Genomic DNA, 21416 nt, shown 5'->3' on the forward strand with positions numbered 1-21416 from the left:
GCAATGTTCTTGACGAGATCTGATCATTTCTTGAATAAACACTCCAATTAAATCAACAAACCACAAGGGTTAAGACAATCAAAGTGAGGAAGTGAATGTTATGCTTGGCAGAGCAGCCTGTGCTCAGCCTACGCATGAGTCCATTCTTGTGAGCAGCAACACAATCTAAACAGCTCCAAATGTCTGACACAGCCATCAAGGTGAATTTCTAAGCTTCGAAGTTATCTTGGCTTTGAGGAGGAGCTGCACCAGACCACCTCTAGAGGTCCTTACAACATAAACTAGTCTATAATTGAGTTCTATTTATTAGAGTGTATACAACAGAAAGGGGAAAGTTACTCAAAGGAAGAGTAACTGACAGTGATATCAACTGCAGACAGTAATCATGTCCCTAATTATAGTCATTGATGCTTCAGAATTGATGCACAAAATTATTTAAGACTGGTTTGTAGCTAAGGAACTGCAGGAAAATGAAAGCCAGAAGACCATGCTATGATGCAACAGGGTTTTAATACAAACAAGATGTGGAATACATTCTTGTAGAATGAGGCAACACAGAGACAAAGAATGTAATTTCCATTTCAACAAGGACTACAATTGATCAGGTGTTCAGAAGAACACAGGGTCCACAAGGTGTTCTTTCAGCCAGAAGCATCCACAGTCAAGTCCCATTAATTGTTTTACCCTCTTCAGGTTTGGAAAGATCAAAACATAACATGAGCAAATGACAAAGTGAGGCAACATTGAGATTTTAAGCCTTAGACAAAACATAGCGCAAAGAGATGCTAAGCAACCCCAGCTCCTACTGATTCAGCTGGAGCAGAGGCTACTTGACACATCTGATTTCCAGCCCTATATGTCAACCATTGGTTTGTATCTTATCATTTCTTCAGTCATGACTCTGTCTTAAAGACTTAAAATGGCCCACAGTTTCCATAGCGGTACCTATAGTACCTAGAATAAAATGGGAAATAATTTCTACCAAATCCTGAATAAAATGAGCTTCGGTAATAGCCTCCCAAACGAGAGAATCCACCACCACATGAGCCCTCCCCGCCATATGAACCACCTCCCATTCCACCATAAGAGCCCCCAGAGCTATGGGAGCCTATCCCACAGGATCCACCTCCACCATAGGAGCTTCCTCCACCATAAGAACTTCCTCCACCATAGGAGCCACCTGAACCCATGCCTCCACCTCCAGAGCCCATGCCTCCACCCCTGGAGCCCATGCCTCCACCTCCGGAGCCCATGCCTCCACCTCCGGAACCCATGCCTCCACCTCCGGAGCCCATGCCTCCACCTCCGGAGCCCATGCCTCCACCTCCGGAGCCCATGCCTCCACCTCCAGAGCCCATGCCTCCACCCTCAATTTCAGGTATGGCAGTTCCCACGATGCTTTCCTGAGGACATGAGCTGATAATGGGTCCTGGAAAAGTCACAACAACGGGTGGTGCATACACAATTGCTCTTGAATCTCCACACGTGGCAACACATGGCTCGTTCCAAGAGTCGGTATATGGTTGTGGACACGACACCTCACACGGTTGAGCGCAGCGGAAGCTCATCATCTGTCCATTGGACATCTTTCCAGAAGGCAAGTCAACCTGAAAGGCAGAGTGCACTAGCCTGGTGGTTACAACTAGAGGAGTGAAAGAACAAACAGTATAATAGCAACTTGGATTCTGTACATGTGTTGAGTGACAGACATCTGAACAGACAATAATATACAAACAGCTAGTGATTAAAAAAATAAATCACCATTTCTAAGGAAAAGTCCATTCCATCCTAAAAGAGACAGTGCATTGCAGATCTCTCCAATCAAGTGAGAGGAATCACTGGGTAGAGACTTCTAGCCAACTTCCATTACTCTCTAATGCTCTATTGTCCCATAGTGTATTCCTAAATAAGATTCTATCCTTTTTTCACATCACTGGCTTTTGTAGGTTGTTTTGTTTTTTTTTTTTTTTTTTTTTTTCTGGGGGTCAGAGCTATTCTGATAGTGTTGGAGCGTTCTCTATCCTTAGATATCCTCTTTAAAAAGATCTTGTACTTTAGACTTTGATGTATAACACCACTTCCCTCAACAGCCAAAATGCATGAAGGGCCGAAACTACTATGCTACTTAATTTGTAGTCTAGATGTAGAAATAATTTTAGAAAACTGCAATAAAAAGTAGTAAGAGAGAAGAAATAGATATATGCATATGTGGGATGAGTTTGCTCAGCTTCAAAGTAGCAATATCAGTCAGATCCCATGAGAACTGGGAACCCTCTTTGTAATTTTATTGTAAAGCTCTTGTAAACTGCAGTATTCATCATAAGAACTGACCCAGTCTCCTGATCTCATACTGTATATGAAACTTTGCCTTTCATTAAAGGTTTCACAGCTTTCTTTTAGAACTTTTTGGTCTCTTTTCTGTATAAAAAATCAGAAAGAGCAACAAGAGAAGAAACAGAATTTTCCCATTCTTCTAAATGGAGATAATAGCTGAATTCCTAGGAACCGCTGCCATCCACATTTTTGAAACTCCCATTATTATTTCCCTGCTCAAATGAGGATGCCTTCGTCCACCCTATTCGTGCATTTACGGTTTCAAAGATGTTCATAGAGAATAAGTTCCTACCCTACCAGAAGATAGGTTATATAACCACGTATTAATGCCACCTATAAAACCACAGCTATAATTCCAAACAGATACAGTTATATTGGACTTACCCAGTCACCAAGAGGAATAAGTCAGCAGAGGCAGCTAAAGACACCGCAGTTACGAGCACTTTTATATGCTGTCATAGAGAAGAGAAACTGGGAGACACCTTTACGCAATCATTCCCTACATCTTGTGAAACAGAATGTTTTCCCCAGTGATACTATCCTTTGTTGCAACTGTTTTGATATCAGCTTATGATTATTAGATAATTTTCAGTCCCACGCAGCATGTTATACACATTTCCCCCCACCTTGTCTCTTCTGGAAAATTTCATGGTAAAATTAGGTTGGTTTTCCTTCAAACTGTTGCCTTTGTGAGGATTGCTTAGCTGGATACTCAATGACCTGTGGGCAAACAAAGGATTGTTTGACATACCAGATAACAATCTTAGGGAATTTTTCCTTTTAAAGGAAATATACTCACATTCAATATTTCATGCTAAAGAGCCACTGGTGTCTGGGAACAGAGGCCCCAGAGAAAACATTACTTTAAATACAGACCTATAACCACAACCCAAATAAATTTACAAGGCCTGACAAGCATTGATACGATTCATTTGATCACATTTACATCGTTCACCTCTGAGTTATCTCTGTGTGGCAGATTATTAAAGCCAAAGCTAAAATGAAGTCATCTACACTTTGTCTTTTTTATTATTATTATTACTTTTTTTTTAAATTATTTTGTGACCCTCAAATCAGAATAAAAACCAGAGGAACGCATGCAGCCAATAGAGATGTGACAGCAATCTGAATAGTACAATGAGTCACATAATTTCTGGGAATGAAAAGTAACTGATAATTACAGTGATCGATAGCAGAAGCAATTAAAGGAGTTACAAAACCAAATATTTCATAGAGAAAGATAAGGAGCTCAAAACTTTTGAGTTCCTTTTTTTTAAATATGTATATATATATACATATATACACAAACTCGCTCAAATCACAGCTTCTTAATTACCTCCAATGTTGTAGGCAGAACATGGTGCTGGTTTAGTCATTCATATGATTATGACCAATGTTTTTCCCTGACAGTGCTAAGTGAGATGAATTCATGGTTTATATAAGATTAAAAATAAAAACAAAAATAAAGAAGTACATATCAAATGATGCTTTTCAAGCCAAACTGTAGTGAACGTTCTTAAAAGAATATATATAGAAAAAAAAAGTGTGGGAAATGAAAATGCAATGGAGTAACTGACAATATTGCAGCATTCATTTTACATCACCTGAATCTCTATTATCTTACACCAAATAATTATTTCATAGATGGAAAAATAAGCATCCTCTTTCACCAGATGAAAAATAAATGTTTCTAATATAGGAAGAAGAAAAAAAAAACCCAAAGCTAGGACCTTATATTTCACCCTAAAGAATTTCTTACTTTGGATATAGAGCTGCAAACTACATAACCCAGTGATCTGGTCTGGTGGAAGAAGCACAGAGCTGGTGCTCATAATGTTGATTTTAAATTCACCTCATGAAAAAGAAAAATCAAAATGTGGATGAAAATGTTGCTTTTTTGATGCTGTTGGCCTTCATTGATTTTCTGGTTTCAGAAATCCCAGAGTAGCACTCTGATGCTCACACAGTTGCTTTGCATATGAAGATTAAATCTTAAAGAGGAAATCGCCTTAATTGCTATTGCCCTCACCTGTGCCATGCTATAATTTTCTAAATTGGTCTGAAGGTTCATTTGTCTGAAAGGAAATGGCCTATCTTCTTATTGCAGATCGTAACAAAGCATTATCCTTAGCCCTCATTTTTTTCTACAGATTTTACCATAGCAATTGGTTGTGAAACTCTGTGGTTGGCACAGGAGAAAGGAGGACACAGGGGTGAGAATCAAACCCAGGTGGACTTAGGTATTGAAAATATTTCAGCTTCTCTTGTAGACAGCAGGAACACTCAGTAGCACCTGGAGATCTACTCGTGCATTCACCTTCCCACAAGCACATTTCATCATGTTGTGGCACTAAAGGATGAGGCTTAGTGATGGCTCTCATTATGTCAGGTTGGTGGTTGGACTTGAGAATCTCAAAAGTCTTTTCCAACCAAAATCATTCTGTGATTTATAAGTGAGTAGTTCCGCTGCCCGTTGCAGAATTGGACTTAGGAAGCACTGGAAGTTCAGAAATCCCTCTGACATGGAGATCACAGAGTCACCACAGTTTGTCAGTATTTATTGGCATTAAGATCACTTTCTTATATTTTTTGCATTCTAATCTCAGCAAGAAGAACTGGCAGCAGATATAGGTTCCTTCAAGCCTATAGGGCAAAAAAAAAAAAAAAAAAGCTCTGTTCTGGTGGCACGGAAGACAATTAAATGAGTTTATTGTTAAGTTATCGCCTCCAAAATCAACTAACCAACCAACTAACCAACCAGAAAAGCTCTACTATGCCATTTTATTTTGTTTTACTGTGCCATCCAGAGCAAACATCTGAATTACAGTGCCAGATCCTCTTTTGCAGCAAGCATTCATGTTGCATTCTACTCCTTCTCTTGCCCATCCCGTGCCTTGGCCTGACTGGCCTCCATCATAAATTTGGCTAATGTGCAATATTAGAATTATAATGACAGGTTATAAGTATTAAGACTAATGATAATTAGGTGTGTCTAAATCCTAGATCCACCCTTCTGTATAGAGTGCCCTTAGACAGGTTAGATAGCTTTTAGGTAGCAGTTATCTCATAAAGCGATAATTGTCTGTGCCATGCAGGTGTCAAGAGAATGAGAGCTTGCAAGAAGCAGTGGTGATGTAGGACGTTCAAAAATGAAAGGTGGCATCCTTGGTAGTAAATGGAAAAACAGGGCGAGGCAGAGGTGCCCACGTGCAGGTCAAAATAGGTAGAAAGCACTGAAACACACAGGGTCAGGCAGGGAAAGTATGTTTGTGGCGGTGCATTTGAGTTGGGTAAAGGAGAAAAGAGCAATAGTGGAGGTTAAATATGCAGGAAGATGCAATATTATCAGGAATAATGGATTTTTTGCTAAGCTGTTTATCAAAATCTCTCAAGCTATGGCTTGGATATTACACAAACTTCTGCAGTGGGTGTTGAGCTCCAAGTCTCTATGCTGAGATGCTCAGGGCTTGTGCAAGGTGCTTTGTTCCCAAAAACAAACTGTTTTCAGGCTTTGTACTTTTTTTTTCTAAAAAATAATTTGTGTGTCATCTTCAGCAGGTGAAAATCGGTCCTTGAACCCTGTTGTGCAACTGGATTATCCCCAAACCCCTTGAACCACTGGACTGGATGGGGTGGAGGCAGTGAATCAGACTGGGTCTTTGGGATCGGAGGCTCCTGGGAACCCCACCCTGTCAACGACCTCATTACCAACATTTTCAACATTACAACACTTTTTGCATGATCCAAGAAAACAACATGGGCTTGTATGCCTGCACTGCCTCCCATCTTATCAAGGGTGGGGAACCGAGGCCCAGTTCACAAGCTCATCCTTTGATGCAGCGATTGATCCATATCGGATCAATAAAGTAGGGCACATGCTAACATCAGTGACTAACAAGAAGATTTGAAGAGTTCCTGTCTTGTTATAGGAGCAATTCAGATCTCTCCAAGTTCTGCCTTTTAGGATTCACTGGCTGAGCAGAGCAACCTTATATTGGAAGATAGGGGTTGGCTCATGTGAGGAAAAACAGGTTTTGGGGGTTAGAATGCATGCATGGGTTGCTTGTCTTCAAGGTGGACATCCAGGTGAGCAGAGCGGTGTGAGGATGAAAACAGTGGATGGATGGATGGATGGATGGATGGATGGATGGATGGATGGATGGATGGATGGATGGATGGATGGATGGATAAATGGGTAGGTGGGTGGGTGGATGGGTGGATGGATGGATGGATGGATTGATGGACAAGCGGAAAGACAGACAGTGTCAGAGAGCTGCACTTGCAGCTTCGCAACAGGCAGGGCAGGGCAAGCCGGCATTCCTGGCAGGAATCCCAGCTGCTTTCACCTTGTTGTAAAGTTCCCTGCAATTCCTTTTCCCTTTGAAGTCTCTGGCAAAGCATCTGTGTCTGTGGGGCTGCACAGACTGTTTCCAGCACGAAGTGCACACCCTGGTGTTCCCATCATCTGCTCACAGCTCAGCAGCAATGGGAAATTAGCATTCAGCCAGCTGTCCCATTTCACTGCTTTTAAATAATTCTATACTTGTGCTGGGAACATGTTTGCCTGTGCATTTTTTTTTGCCTTGGTTAGAAGGGGCTGTTAGCTTACAAAAGACGCGGACTGTACCCACATGTTCCTGGGATCAAGCAATGCATGTACTTAAAATGTGCACAAATCCTTAGTGGAATCGGGACATAGAGTTGAAGGGGAGCTAGGTTATTTTTCTGAGCAAAAATAAGTCATAAGGAATATTCCTCAGCGTGTTGTCCCTTTTTTTCTTATTGCTTGCAGCAGCAGGTTAAGCCATGAGCTCTCAAAGTCACAGAGTGTACTGAACAGGATGAGGGCTGAGTGAAAGTTTTGTGATGAAAGTGAAAATGAAGGCTCTTTCTGCATGGGACTGGGGATGCACAGTGGGCTGATTATTTTGTCCCTCTGTGGATGAGCAGTTTTTAAACTGGCCTGGCCATGTGAATTGCACCAGAAATCATGTGAAAATTTGGAGCAGAAGAGAAAGAAAATGAGAAAACCACAATAATGATGCAGAATAACTTTAATGGAGAGGGAGAGGACAGGATGAGGCTGCTGGAATAAATAACAGAGCAAAGGACACCATTTGAGATGCTGATACAGACATTCTCATGCTGCATTCAGCCTTCTGTATACCAGTGACACATTTCACCAAATAGCATTTTTATTTTCTTAAATAAAACTAAATATATATACAGTAATTCTCTTCTGCTAGACTTCTACCGTGCAGTGAAGATGAAAGGCAGAAGCAAATGGCTTGTGTATATGCAACGTATGTTTGTTTATCAAAGGAAAAAGTGAAGTTCCTGATGACTAATTTCCCAAAGTGCAAGGACCAGTCTAACAAGCTTCAGCAAGGAAAGGGTTTGTAATCTCTTGTCTGACTCTATTTGTGTTGATTTTGAAACTACTGCTGCCTGCTTTTTTCTGGAAAAACAATGCAAAAAAGAGCAAATTTTTCCTGAGAATGAGATGCCGGATGTTTCAAAGGTCCTGTTAATGCAAACTGGAACTGGGGCCATTTCTTCTTGGCTGGATTGCCCGCTGGCCTGAGAATGTGCTTGAGGAAAATACTATGGAACTAATGTAAAGCATAACTTCAAGAAGACATAGGTAAGTCTGCTTGGGAGAGGCAGAAGGAATGTACAACACCTTTGGACATGCTGGCTGGGGCCTGTACTGCTGTGCTATGCTTCTGAGGTCTCTTTATCTTCATTTGCTGTATCTGTGTTTTCTGTTTCTGGTTTCTCCTTCTCTGGAATGTGTTCTTCCTTCTCGCTCTCAGGCGATTGGTGGTGTCTGTAGCTGGCTCTGTTGCAAGGGTGCACCCACTGGGAAGCAAACACATAAGAGCACTGTGGAGTGCACTGGGACATGGGTCTGGGGATGGATCTTTCTGCAGATGGCTCTGAGTGCAGGACTTCTGTCCCTACAGATGCCAGGGAGGCTGATGCACATCCATCCGAGACTGCAGAACTTCCTACCACTGTCTCCTGTGGGCACGTAGTGAGGATCGGCCCTGGGAACGTCACAATGACGGGAGGGGGGAATATGATGACTCTGGAGGCAGGGCAGGATACAACACAGGGTTCATTGCAGCTGGTAGCAAGAGGCTGCGGGCACTGTGTGGAGCAGGGATTGGAGCAGGGTCCTGCATACCACCCGGCCCCAAAGGACATCTGGGAGGAATGGTGGCGGAGCTGCAGCGCAGAGTGAGGATTTGTGAAGTGCTGACACCTTGCCCAGCACCCTAAAACACAAACAGTGCAAGCGGTAAGAACCTGGCTCAGGTATTTCAGCCATAGAGGCTGTGCATATAATATAGGTGCTGCAGCAGAGACAGTTCAAGCCTGAGTTCAGGAGATGGAGCTCCTTGGTCAGTCCAGGATTCCCAGCCTATTTCCAGTCCTCTTGCTCCACTCATATCCCCATCATATCCCCAACACCATTTTCATCCTGTGGTGGTTTAATCCTCCAGGTTTAATCCTTCTCCATCCCATTCAATTTCTCCCTTTTATCCATGGGCCATTTCCAGCTGCTTGGTGCCTCTTTTCTACTTCTAGCTACAGATCCTGGCTGGCAGCTTCAACCAAAGCACTGCTGGTGCCACAAAGCTGCTCGTCATGCATATCGTGATCGATATCCCTGCTCTGCCAAATGGGATCATTGTGGTGGCTGTGACAGAGCACATCCAGCCCTTATTCAGACAATCTCTTGTAATAGGATTCTGCACCTCTGCTGAGATTGCACCGGGCACCACATCAACACAAAACTATCTAAGGGATCCCCTCACCCATCTCCTATAACATTTCTTATCTGTCAATGCTCAGCATCAGATATTCTCGTGACAAAAGCCCTGAAATTGCTCAGCATGAAAACTATTGTCTTTGCAGAGGTACTTCCTCCTCTTAGTGCTCCAATAAAGTGTCACTCAAAGAGGAAGGCTCCAGCTATGGACAGAGCAGCAAGAATACCTGGTGGCAAAGTCTGGGAGACAGTACTTCTTAGTGAAGTGAACGCTGTTCTTTCCACATGCAAGTATGGTTGTCATTGCACACCCCGCCTGAATATCTCGGTTCTTTTCCAATCCTTTCCAATCTTTTCCAATGGAAAAAGTTACCCAAATTCTACCCAAATTAGGGTTAGAATATCATTCTTATTAGGTAACACGCAGATATATACAATTATTTAATAATAAGAAAATTAGATTTCATTTTTAATGAGGATGCGAATCTCCTCTGATGCATTTTTGAGGCTGAACACAGTCCAGGTCTACAACCAGGTAATTTCCAGCAGACTTTTCTAGACAGAATCCCCCTTCTACTTTTGGAAACCAGAGTGCTTTGCTTTTAAATCCCAGCTGATGTTAAAGCAACACCTTGCTTGATATAACTAGATAGATGTGAATGGGACTTACCAGCTGTCCAGGAGGAAGTCAAGAGAAATGGCCAGAGGAGCTCTGAATCCTTTGAGTTTTATATTCCTTCTTCAACTTCCAGGAAGATGAGACATGTGCATGAGGTCTTAATTACTTTCCAAACAATTTTTCCTGCATGTGTAACACTTATAATTACTGTAATTATTTTAACATTGTTTACCAACATTATTCAATTCTCAGCAGTACATACTGTTACACGCTGGAGGGTTCTTCTGTGTATCTTTATGGTCTGAATTTGTTGCTGATGTGATTCTCCCACTTCCGCCAGTCTTAGCGTGGGAATGCACTGAGCTCCAGTTTGTCTGGATTTGGCTTCAGGCTGACTGTGCAAGCAGTGGTTTGCAGATAACAAACAAAGCATTGCAATATGATATGCACCAAGGTACATGATCTTTAATTCAGGCCCCTACATCCACCATAGTGTTTACATGGGAGCACTGTGGTGTTCACCCCTGTAATCACTGTGAGGAGGGGAGAGCAAAGTTTTGCTGACTTCACATCCCCAATTTTGATGGAAAAAATCTGGTTATTTGATTCCTGTTATTGTCACAGCTTTATTGATGGAAGCTGACATTCTGCTTGGGTATCCCCACTTGTGCTCTAGGTATCGACCAGCTGGTGAGCATCTGGCACCAGTCACTAAGATCAGAAGCTTAAAAAACATAATCTTGAATGATGCTCAATTATAGAACAGAAGACTGGGGGGGAGGGGAGGGGGAAGATAAGGCAAGAATGTCTGCAGATTAGAGGTAGATACAAAAATGGAAGCATTCAGTTGCAGTTTATACTTGCTGAAAACAAGAGAAGCAGTCGTGGGCCAAAAGTCCATCATAGAGAGAATTAAGCAGGGAGGAATTTTTTTATTCACGTGATTACTGACATGCAGGAATTGCTGAGAGATGTCATGGAGTCTCCATCCATGGATGCTCTGAGCAGTGGATCTGATAAGCAGTCAGCAGGGGTTCGTCTGAACAGCCTGGACAATGGGGAGATGCAACTGTTGGTGTGTGGGGATATGAGCAGAAGCCCTTCTAACCCGTTTGAAATGATTGCTTTTGATTGCGAACAGAAATGCAGCACTTAATGAAAATGCAAAATGCTGTGAGTTATCAGGGCTCAAAACAACATCCTGTTTGTGGGAACAGCGTAGGCACTTCAATCAAAAAAATGCATATTCTTATGATGCTATTACTCAGCCCTGAGGTGTTTATCTCAGCTAACGTGCTATTAATAGTCTAATGATAAAACTCTTTGCATGCATAAAGCGATAATGAATATTTTGGAAATCCTTTGACATTCCTTGCTGTGTGGCAACCTCACCTTACCAGTCTCAGTTGTTGGGGTTATTTTCCCCATTCTTTCACAAACAGCAGTGAAAAGTTCACACAAAGTTTTCTGAAAAGCCAGAGCCAGGATTCCAGGTTCCCCATTGAGCCCTTTTGAGCTCTGTTAATAGGGACGGCAGACAGTTCGCATATAATTGTGCTTCATGTTTCTCAGAAAATAGGAAATTCCTGTTTCTGTGCTGCTTTACCTGCAGAGTACCCAAATACTCAAACTGGAAACTCATTGACACCTCCTCATCTGTTCAATTTTCAGATGTTACCTGCACAAAACCAACCTGGGATTGGGTTTAGCAACCCAATCCTGAACATCCTGCACCAATTAATAACAGTGGTCACTATGGAGCTTGTCTGGAGGGGTTATCCAGTGCTAGGATTTGCAAGGCTGTGCCAAGAGAAATTAAACACAGAGAAAGCTGCTTAGTAGCTGATCCTATCACTGTGTGCATCAGAGAAGAGCCCATCCTCTCTCAACCCTTATGTGGTGGGTGAAGGCAGAAGTAAGATGAACCCACCAAGCTCTCCTCTCACTCCCACTGCCCTGGCTTGTTGCCACTGCCCAGCTGAACACTCAGAGACAGATGCTGAGGGCTCCCTTGGGGGTGGAAGAGGTCTGCTCCAATCCTTGTGCCAATGAATACTTAATGTGAAAACTCTGGATGTGGCTTTCTGAATGCCAGTGGAAGGCAAATCATCACTTTCCTCCTGCCCACACTGTGGCTCAGGCAGTCTGTGGTTGGCTTTCACTGCCACAAGGATGCAGCACAGCCTCATGTCACCTCCAGGGCCACCAAAGCTACTTCACCTTCAGGGCCACCAGTGCTGTGTCAACTTCAGGGCCATCAGCTCTCTGCAGAGCTCCTGAACTTTCTGTGAGCAGATCCAACCCAATGACAGTGATGGAGCATGGATCTGCTGCCAGAGCAGCTTAGGGAAGAGGGGAAATGATGCACTTGGGATACAGCAGTGGCCATGTGAGCATGAGCAAAGTGGCCAAAGGCACCTGGAGCTCTTCATCCTTTCTCTAGCTGCTCTCTGCAAGACAGAGTTATATTACTGACTCTCACCAACAAAACAGTATAAAAAATCCAGGCACCATTTAATGGAGAGGTCAGCTTTTTTGTTTATCAAAGCCCAAACACCTTTGTCAAAAGCAAAATGCACAGAAACAACTTCCAATTTTTAAAAGGAAACCTTCTGCTGGTCTTTTTCATGGAAACCAAAGGGAATGTTGGACCCTTTGGTTCTTAGAGGAGCTGAGAGTAGTGAAGTGCACTGAGCTGTGCAAGTGGCATAAATGCAGATGGTAGAGCTTCCCCTTATGAGCTGTGGAGCTCCATCTCCCTGTGCGGCTGCATCCCCATGCCCCTGTAATGTGTGCTACATGAAGGAGGAGCCAGGTTTGCATTGAGATGAGACAGGAAAGGGGCTGAGCCAGGGGAGGTCACCAGGAGCTCGCTCAGCTTCTTCTTTTTGCATTTAATTCCCCAGAGTTAAAATTAATAAAATTGCTAAAGTTGGAGAAGACCTTCAAGATCATCAAGTCCAACCACAACCTAACCATACTACCCTAATTCTAACAACCCATTGCTAAATCATGTCCCTAAATGAATGCTCTCTCCCTACAGGGAGTAACAATTCCAGTGTGGGAGGACTGCAAGCAGCATTGGTCTCTTTGTATGAGCAAATCTGTCACTTTATTAGAAAAAGGAAGCTGTGGAAATCCTGCTCGGCGGGCTGTAGAAGAAGCAGAGGGATCAGGAGGAGTTTATCAGCCAGGACACAGCTCAGCATGAAGGCAGCACTGGGAGGAGCTACCAGGTCCTGAGCTGCGCCTTTAGGTGGTGGCAGAGGGCCGCTGCCTGCACTGCTCCCTCAAGAAACAGGGTGGTGTGCTTTGGGACCTTATATGTACACACCAGCTAGGCAAAATACCGATCAAGCAAGGTCACTGATTCCTGCTCTCTAGGAAGATGTCCCCGTGTGGTAACAGCTGGAGCTGCAAGTTGTTTGTCCAACTGGTTGCAGATTCATCACCGCAGACGGTTGATGCTGATCATTTTGAAAGCAGACAGAGCCAGCCTGGAGTCACAGCATCACAGGGACCTTTGGCATCACCCTCCCACCTCTGCTATCCCAGGGGCTGTGCCACAGAATCAAATTCATAATTTGCTCAGCACTGGTGAAATTACAGCAGACAGCTGCTAATGAGTCTCATTGCACTAATGAAGTTTTCCTCTGTATCACAGCCTGTGCTGCTGTTTTTCTGCATCTCTGCCCAGCTATCCAGCACCAGGATCAGTTCCCACTACCGTAAACCTTTCTAGTCCTAACAGCACGACTGCTTTCTTTATTTTACAAAGAGGGAAAGCACAACAGCAGGGAGCAGTTTTGTCAGGCGGTGTTGGAAAGAGTGAAAAAACAGACAGAAACACAAAGAAAATGAATGAGACAGTAGACAGCAGGGATCTGGCTGCAACCTGAGATTTAATACACTGGGCACAACCAGTTAAAATCACTGATGAAGTAACAGTAACAATCTCTTGGAGTGCAAATGCTAGGGCAAAGTTGTATCAGCTCAAAGCTCAAATCTGAGCACCTGCTCAGAGCTACTTAGTGTCTCATTAATATAAATTCTGTTGCAGGAATAACTACAGGGGAACCGCAGGAGGAAGGCAAGGTATCATACAAGGTTAGCATTGATTACAATAAGGGGAAGACTGGGCAAAGCATTTCCAGGGGTTAGGAACGGAGGAAAACACAACCTCAGGCCCCAACTACATGGCTTGCTGTTGTCACAGCAGTTTCAGCCCCTTCACCAGAGCCATTTGGAAGCACAGCGGCTCTTCTTGGAGTGACTCGAACGCTTCACATCCCCCGCATGGTGCCGCGGTGAACGCTGGATGGCACATGGGTGGAGGCACTTGGACTTGTTGATGTGCTGAGTCGATGAGCTCTTATGCTTGGCTCCCTCCTGCAGCAGCGAGCACTTGGCCAGGCGCTGCTGGGATGAGCTCACCTTGGCCCCGCTCCCAGGGGGGCACTTGAGCACCTGCTGTGAGGTGCAAGTGGTGGTGCACTCCTGCGTTGGGTACCCCTTGGAGCACTTCTGGTGGGGGAAGGGGCTGATGTACTCCTCCAGGAAGCACTGTGTCACGCACTGCTGCGGGGGGCACTCAGTGACCCCTCGAAGTGGCAGGGAGTAGCCACTGGTCATCCCCTGCAGGCAGCGGTTCTCTGTACCATACCGCTGTGACAGGCACCTGGAGACCTTCCTTGACCTGCACTCATCCTTGCAGGAGGATGAATACCTGATCCCACATGGTGGGAACTTGAGTTTGCCTGGCTCTGGGCACCGTGGAGCACAGGGTGGGAGGCTCTTGGCTACACGTTTCTTCTCCAAGTGACCATTCTCACAGGACTGCAGAGCTTGAGCAGGGCTGAGCCGCACGCTGGGCTTCCTGCAGGGCAGCAGATGTGTGGTCTCACAGGGCTCCGGGCTCAGTATGACACACTGCTGCACACAGGGCTGGCAGGGCAGCAGTGTGCTGTGGGTCACACTGGGCTGTGAGCACACATAGGTGAAAGGCTGCACGTAGCTCTGCCATCTGGGCATCGGGCTCTTGATGATGCTCAGCGGGTGGCATGTGGTGCTGCATGCATCAGGTTGGGATGTGCAATGCTGGTGGCTTTCAGTGACGTAGCTGGAGCCCGGCAGGTACAGCTGTTTGTACCTCTCCCCATAATAGTGCATGGTCCTGGGAGGTTGTTAAGCCTGGAAGAAGCAGGAAGAAGATGGACAGTTCACACCCACATAGGCTGTTTCATGGTGATGCCTGCACACAGTCTTGCTGGAGGTCACTGTCTGTAGGTGACTCAGAACCCAGCTGGGATTACCCAGGGGAGCTGCTCTCAGCTCCCTCCCCTATATCCTGATGAGCCCCAAAACAATCAGAGCCAGGAAAACAAAGAGGCTGCTTGCTGCCCTTCAAAAATGAGCTAAATATTAAACCTCCCCCATCCCCACTGGGACATTCTTTCAAGTTCCCATCCCGCACCTCCCAAGCACTGAGGATGAAAGACAAGCCAGAATTAAAGGTGTGCCCATGCTGCAATCCTCAGGCGTGGCTGCAGCTCAGCAGCACAAAGCCAAACCGTAGTTAAAAGGACTGAGGGTTGAGGACAGGTTTGTGGAGCACATCTAAGCTGAGCTGCCATCAGTGCCTGGTCCCTTATACCATAGCAGCACCTCTGCAGTCCCTGCTTTGTGCTGTCCCGTGGGCAAGCATCAAGATAAGTAAAAAGAGAAGAGTAGCAGAAGCGTTCTGTTTGGTTCTGAAACCAAGGAAGGAAGGAGGAGCATCAAGGAAGAATCTCTGGCAGGTTTCACCCCAGTCCTGCCCAAGTATTGGAAGCAATGGCATATGAAAAGTGCTCAGAAAATGTTCAGGTTTTTATTTTTCTTTGTTTTCATCTTGACGTTGTTTAGGAATTAAAGTCTGTAATTAAGTGATCATAAAAAAAGTGCATCTTCTGAGCACCCCTCTTTCTGTCTATAATTACAGTACAGTGCCCAAAAGCCTACTGCTGGGTGACTATTAATAATAACATCACTGCGCGTTGCTATCATTATCACTATGATTACAATAATCATTGACTAATATAAACAGCCATTGAAAAACAACAATCGCAATGCTTCTACTGCACATACAATACCAAAGCATCTGGTGATGCTCAGCAAGATAAAAAATTTCTAGAATAGGGGGATTATTCACATCCAGGGAGATGTTTGCACCCCTGGCTGTTAGCCTATGGAGAAATGTAAACATGTTCAGGTTTGTCTGGAGAATCTCTGCTGATTTCACGTTGATTCTGAAGTCGATAGGCTTCTTGCTGTCCTCTGAAAAGCTGCTTTGCTCAAATTCCATGGAATGGCAGAAAAATTCCACTAGATCCTTTAGATCAGCCGCCTTTCCACATGTGGGCTCATGCCTGACTCCCAGCAGCACCAAGACCCTCATGCAGCCCATAGCTTCCTTTGGAACAGACCTAACAGCAAGCATAGAGAAGCCCACAAATCCCATTCCCAATTCCTCAGTCCTTCAGGAGGTGCTTGCCCAACATCCTTCCTTTCAGCACAGAGCTGTTCCTGCTGTCAGAGCCACGCACATCCCCATAGGATGCATCTCCGTGAGCACAGGACCGCCGCCTGCTGCAGCCACCCAGGGGAACAAAGCAACATTTCAGCAGCTCCGTGAGAAGCCAGACTTACCCACTTCATCAGTGAGAACAACCGGAGAGAAGTGCCTAGGAAAGCCCCGTGATGGCTGAGCTTTTATATAGTGAATAAGTGCCCTGGGGGGTGAGGTGGTTTGGCCCGCGATGCTCTAATTGCTGCCAGTCCCAGCCGGGCCACGTGCAGCTTCATACTGGAGGGAATGGCCGTGCTGTTGTCACTGGGGCACCGAGGGGACATCGCTGAGCTGGAGGACCCTGTGAGAACATCCTGCTTCTCCCCATGCTAAGCAGAGCACCTCGATGGCCAAGGGCATCCTCTGCACGTGCTGTTAGTGGCTCTGATGCTGTGAGCCTCCATGCGTGGTGCTACAGCTCCTCTGCTTCACTGTGGCAAATCCAGGGCAGTAAAATTGTGTTTTTCTACAGAGAAAAAGATACTGGCTGAGATAAACAGAGGAAAGGGTCTGGGCTGCCCAAGGGACTGTTCATTTCCAGGAGAGCTGCATGCATAAGGCCCTTTGGTGCCTTTGAAAACACCATCCAGGAAGGACTCTCGGCAAATTTCTTGCAGACCGTAATTACTGTGGCATGCAGACTTCCTCCACCTGCACAGGAGCTGAGGGTGACTGGGGCTAAGGAGGCCTTGGGTGAAGGGCATGGCCACTGCTGGAATGATCCACACCAGAGAGCCTGTGCTGAGAGATGATGCCTTCCCAGCACAACAAAGGGCAGAAAAAAGGGGCAGCGCTGGGGCAGTTTGAGAAGGATAGCTGAATCCCTGCAGTCCTAAACACACAAATCCCCTTTCTTGCTCTTTGCTCCCTGTTTAAGCTAGTTTTAAACCCAAGGGGAAATTAACAGCAGCATCCAGTGCTGGCAGGGAATGAGTTTTAACACAGCCATGTCTACATAAACAAAGGCCCTGGCTTTTTTTTTTCTCTCTCTTTTAATGCCAATTAGATGCCTATCAACTGTGCTTCAGCACACTGGGAATCTGAGAGAGGCCTTCCCTGCTAGAGCACAAAGAGTTGAAGTTTGTCCTCTTGGAGGAGAAGGTGGAAAATTTCTCATCCATAAGAAAGAGAATATCTCCAGTTGCTGAACTATTTAGAGTGCCAGGAAACCAAGCTCCAAGAGCAATATTAACTGAAGGGACACGTGTGCTCTCTAGGCTTACCTTGTTTGCCACAGCTGAAGACAAAAGCATTCATTCCTGCCCGTGCTTCCATTAGCTGTGCTTCACTCCCCTGAATTACAACACCCTTCTTACAATTAAATGATCTTCCTTACCATGAAATGTCCCTTCCTAATATTAAATAATCTGACCCAAGGTTTTAGGAACCAAGAGCAGGAATGAAAGAGCAGCTAAGCAGATTAAGAACATTTTTATAAGCTCCATGAATCCAGTTCATATTGTAGAGCCAGGTCTGGTAGCCTTCAAGTAATCCAAATGTATATTTTAGTGTTTTCAATAAGGTAACAAAATACTAACCCGATGATAGCATCGTGCTCTGTCATCCAAACATTCTTAATTAGCATCTGGGAAGTCCTCTGAAATCCTTTCATCTCAGGGAGACGCACAGTGTAGCGCAGGGCAGAGTTGCGGGGGCTGTTATTATTCCCAATTAAGCACAGGGGAAATCGAGGCACACCGCTCTGCAGTCACCCAATGAGTCAGGGCCAGCGCCAGGCTCCAATCTGAGCTCTCTGCTCTCATGGCCATTCCAATCCATGGGATAAGGTCCGCAACTCGGGTGATTTTTGCAGCCATCCTAACTCCTACAGGGAAGTCACAATGGTGTGAAGTCTCCCCAAAGCCTGCAGTGATGGTCTTCCCATAAAGGAATGCAAAGCACTGGGTTGCAAGATCATCCCTAGCTCCACACAGGAGAGAAGAGCCATGGTCAGTGCCACTCATGCTCCATCCCCAATTATCTTCCATGTGCGCTCTGAGGAGGTGGGATCTCAGCTTCCATCACACCCCGCACCCCACAGGACACAGCTGCCCCACTCTGACCACAGCCATCCCTCACCTCCCAGCACAGCCCACAGTGGAACCCCAAGGTCACCAAGTGGGTCAGAACCAGGTAGGATCCAAGGGAGCGTCCCAGCCTGGGTCACACCCAGCTCCTCTTGCATCACTTGTTTTGGCTCTTCCAAAAGGCATCATCCACTTGGCATGAACAGCCTCCGATTCATTCTCTTAATGATAGGGCATGCCATAGGATTTTTGTATTTTGCACAGACACTGTTTGTAATAAAGAAGAACCACCAAAGGGCAGAAAGACAAAATGTTTACTCTGAGGTCAGAGAACTATATTTATTTAGGTATATATATATGTATATCATAAATATACATATATATAGTTTATTTTCAATACAATGCAAAGTACACATCTTCAGGCAGCATAATGAACATAGTTTATCACTTCAGTATCTCAAACATTTACAAAGGAGTAGTGCTACAGCTTTCAGTTTCATTTCCAAGACTTTCTTTTGTTTCAGGCTTTGTTTTCCACATTAACCATAGCAACCAAGTGAATATAAAAAAACTTTCACATATAAAGTTTCAGCAGAACCAACTCCTCTGACCAGAGATCCTGCCTCGCTCAGGGACTCCGCTGAAGTCAATGCGGAGTCAGCAGGGATTGCTGGCCACCTCCTGCAATGAAGGCTGTTGGAACAAGACTCAGATACATTTTGCTTAGCAAATTTACATTTGGCTTCCAAATCTGTGAGCAACAATGACTCTTTTGGAGAATGTGCAGCCTTGGGGGATCCAGGACAGCCTGGGTATCGTTTCCTGTAGGCCAGGACTGAGCCCAGAGCCCTTGTTGGCCACTCCATTGGTCCTCTTGATGCTGTCATCAGAGGGACTCCTTTGGCATTTCTACTTTTTTCCCCTATTAAAACTATTCCTTTCAATGAGGTGAGAATTTAGTAACATACTAAACTACTTCTTGCAGCAGACTAAGGAACAAGCCACAGATATCTGGAACGCAGAGATTAATATTTCACCTTGGCCCAAAACAGAGCTGAGCTACAGGGAAAGGACTGGAAAACAGAGATAAAGCAGAATTAAACAATAGCAATAAATTGGCAGGTGATAGAAGAAGATAAATAACTTTGCCCCAAAGCCATACCTCACTGATTTTCCATGGACCCTCCTCTTTACCAGGGCCATTTGGATGCAGAGCAGTACTTCTTAGCATGGCTTGAAATTTTCACTCCACCTGACTGATACGGCTGCTGTGGGACGCACTGAGTCACACTTTGCTGTGGGATACCCTTGGTGGCACACTGCTGTGGGACGCACTTGGTAACGCACTGCTGCTGTTGCGGGACACCCTTGGTGGCACACTGGTGTGGGACACACTTGGTAGCACACTGGTGCTGCTGTGGGACACATTTGGTGGCACATTGCTGTGGGACACACTTGGTGGCACACTGGTGCTGCTGTGGGCTGCCCTTGGTGGCACATTGGTGCTGCTGTGGGATTCCTTTGGTGGCACACTGGTGCTGCTGTGGGATTCCTTTGGTGGCACACTGGTGCTGCTGTGGGATGCACTTGGTGGCACACTGCTGCTCCTGTGGGATGCACTTGGTAGCACACTGCTGCTCCTGTGGGATCCCTTTGGTGGCACACTGCTGTGGGACACACTTGGTGGCACACTGGTGCTGCTGTGGGATCCCTTTGGTGGCACACTGGTGCTGCTGTGGAACACCCTTGGTGGCACACTGTGGGACACACTGGTGCTGCTGTGGGACACTCTTGGTGGCACACTGGTGCTGCTGCGGGACACAAATGCTGGCACCCTTGGTCTCACATGGCTGCGGCACACACGTGGTCACACACCTGGTTGCACACTGCTGCTGTGGGATGCACTTGGTGGCACATTGCTGCGGGGCACAAGCGGTCACATAGCGCTGCGAGATACACTTGGTGGCACACTGCCGTGGCACACACGTGGTCACACATCTGGTTGCACACTGCTGGTGTGGGGTGTACGTGGTCACGCAGTGCTGCGGGATGCACATGGTCGCACTATGCTGCTGGTGGATTCCCTTGGTCAGGAATGGCTGCTGCGGCATGCATGTGGTCACACACCGGGCTGAATGCTGCTGCTGTGGGATGCACTTGGTTGCACATTGTTGCTGTGGGATGAACTTGGTTGCACACTGCTGCTGGGGCATGCACTTGGTCACACAAGCCTCTTGCGACGTGCACTGGGTGGCACATGATTGCTGTGGCACACAGGTTGTCACGCACCTGGCTGGTGGGATGTGCTGGGTCACACGCTGTTGCTGTTGAATGCACTTGGTTGCATACTGCTGCCGTGGTATGCACTGGGTCACACACTGCTGCGGGGAGAAGCTGGATGACAGAAACCGCTGCCGAGGAGTGCAGGGGGTCACGTACTGCGGGGTGCACAGTGTTGACTGCCATCTGTGCATCAGAGGGTGTGTTTGGGGGCACTTAATGGAGATGTGCTCTTGGTGGAGAGGAGGAAAGCACTGCTGTTGGTAGCACAACATCTTAGTGAGGTTTGGGCAGGGCTGGAATGAGAGGTGAGAGAGCAGAGCTCTTAGAGAGGCACCCAATGGGTGCTGGAGGTGCATCCATCCATGGCGCAGTCCCAGAGCTGTACCCAACCTGTAACTTATAACTCAGAAACATGGCAGTAAGTCTAACAGTAGGGACATTCAGAGATACACAGCGTGAAATATCCCCCCGGATCTCATCTCCCTCTCCATCACTTAGACCTGCAAGAAGGAAGAACTGATCTTTGAGGTCAGAGGAGAAATTCCTCATCAGAGCTGCCTTTCAACCACAAAGCCCAGATTTTGCCCTCTGGTTTTGTTGGGGACCACATATGAACTCTTGCTGATGTATTGAGAAAAAGCCACGGCCCAGATGCATCTCAGATCCTCCAGCCCCATTTGCCATAGCAGGAGAAAAGCAGCACCCAAGGCAACACTGCCTGCTGACCCCACAGCACCACGAACACACAGAAGCTCACAGCCTGGTCTC

At 45.9% G+C, this 21416-nt stretch overlaps 3 protein-coding genes across 4 annotated transcripts; all 3 read right to left on the reverse strand.

Moving 5' to 3' along the window:
* Positions 1-914: 914 nt before the first annotated feature.
* LOC146542715 (uncharacterized) lies at positions 915-1586 on the reverse strand. Its single transcript, XM_085209546.1, has one exon. The coding sequence runs from the start codon at positions 1584-1586 to the stop codon at positions 915-917; it is 672 nt and encodes a 223-aa protein (XP_085065672.1).
* Positions 1587-13961: 12375 nt separating this feature from the next.
* Positions 13962-14900, reverse strand: LOC104914415 (uncharacterized). The gene has a single exon (XM_010723896.3). The coding sequence runs from the start codon at positions 14898-14900 to the stop codon at positions 13962-13964; it is 939 nt and encodes a 312-aa protein (XP_010722198.1).
* Positions 14901-19555: 4655 nt separating this feature from the next.
* Positions 19556-20920, reverse strand: LOC104914422 (uncharacterized). 2 transcript variants are annotated; one of them, XM_085209792.1, is made up of 2 exons: positions 19932-20920; positions 19556-19847 (listed from the first exon to the last, which is right to left on the reverse strand). In XM_085209792.1, the coding sequence occupies exons 1-2, from the start codon at positions 20918-20920 to the stop codon at positions 19556-19558; spliced, it is 1281 nt and encodes a 426-aa protein (XP_085065918.1). The 2 variants fall into 2 exon arrangements, with proteins under 2 accessions (XP_085065918.1, XP_031412776.2); XM_031556916.2 differs by having other exon boundaries at positions 19556-20920.
* Positions 20921-21416: the final 496 nt, after the last annotated feature.

This window comes from Meleagris gallopavo, chromosome 27 (assembly GCF_905368555.1).
Source record: "Meleagris gallopavo chromosome 27, MGAL_WU_HG_1.1, whole genome shotgun sequence".
NCBI lineage: Eukaryota > Metazoa > Chordata > Aves > Galliformes > Phasianidae > Meleagris > Meleagris gallopavo.

What these genes read in the sequence shown, in the direction of transcription:
- LOC146542715 (XM_085209546.1), bottom strand. Translation starts at nt 1,586, where the DNA reads ATGTCCAATGGACAGATGATGAGCTTCCGCTGCGCTCAACCGTGTGAG.
- LOC104914415 (XM_010723896.3), bottom strand. Translation starts at nt 14,900, where the DNA reads ATGCACTATTATGGGGAGAGGTACAAACAGCTGTACCTGCCGGGCTCC.
- LOC104914422 (XM_031556916.2), bottom strand. Translation starts at nt 20,920, where the DNA reads ATGTTGTGCTACCAACAGCAGTGCTTTCCTCCTCTCCACCAAGAGCAC.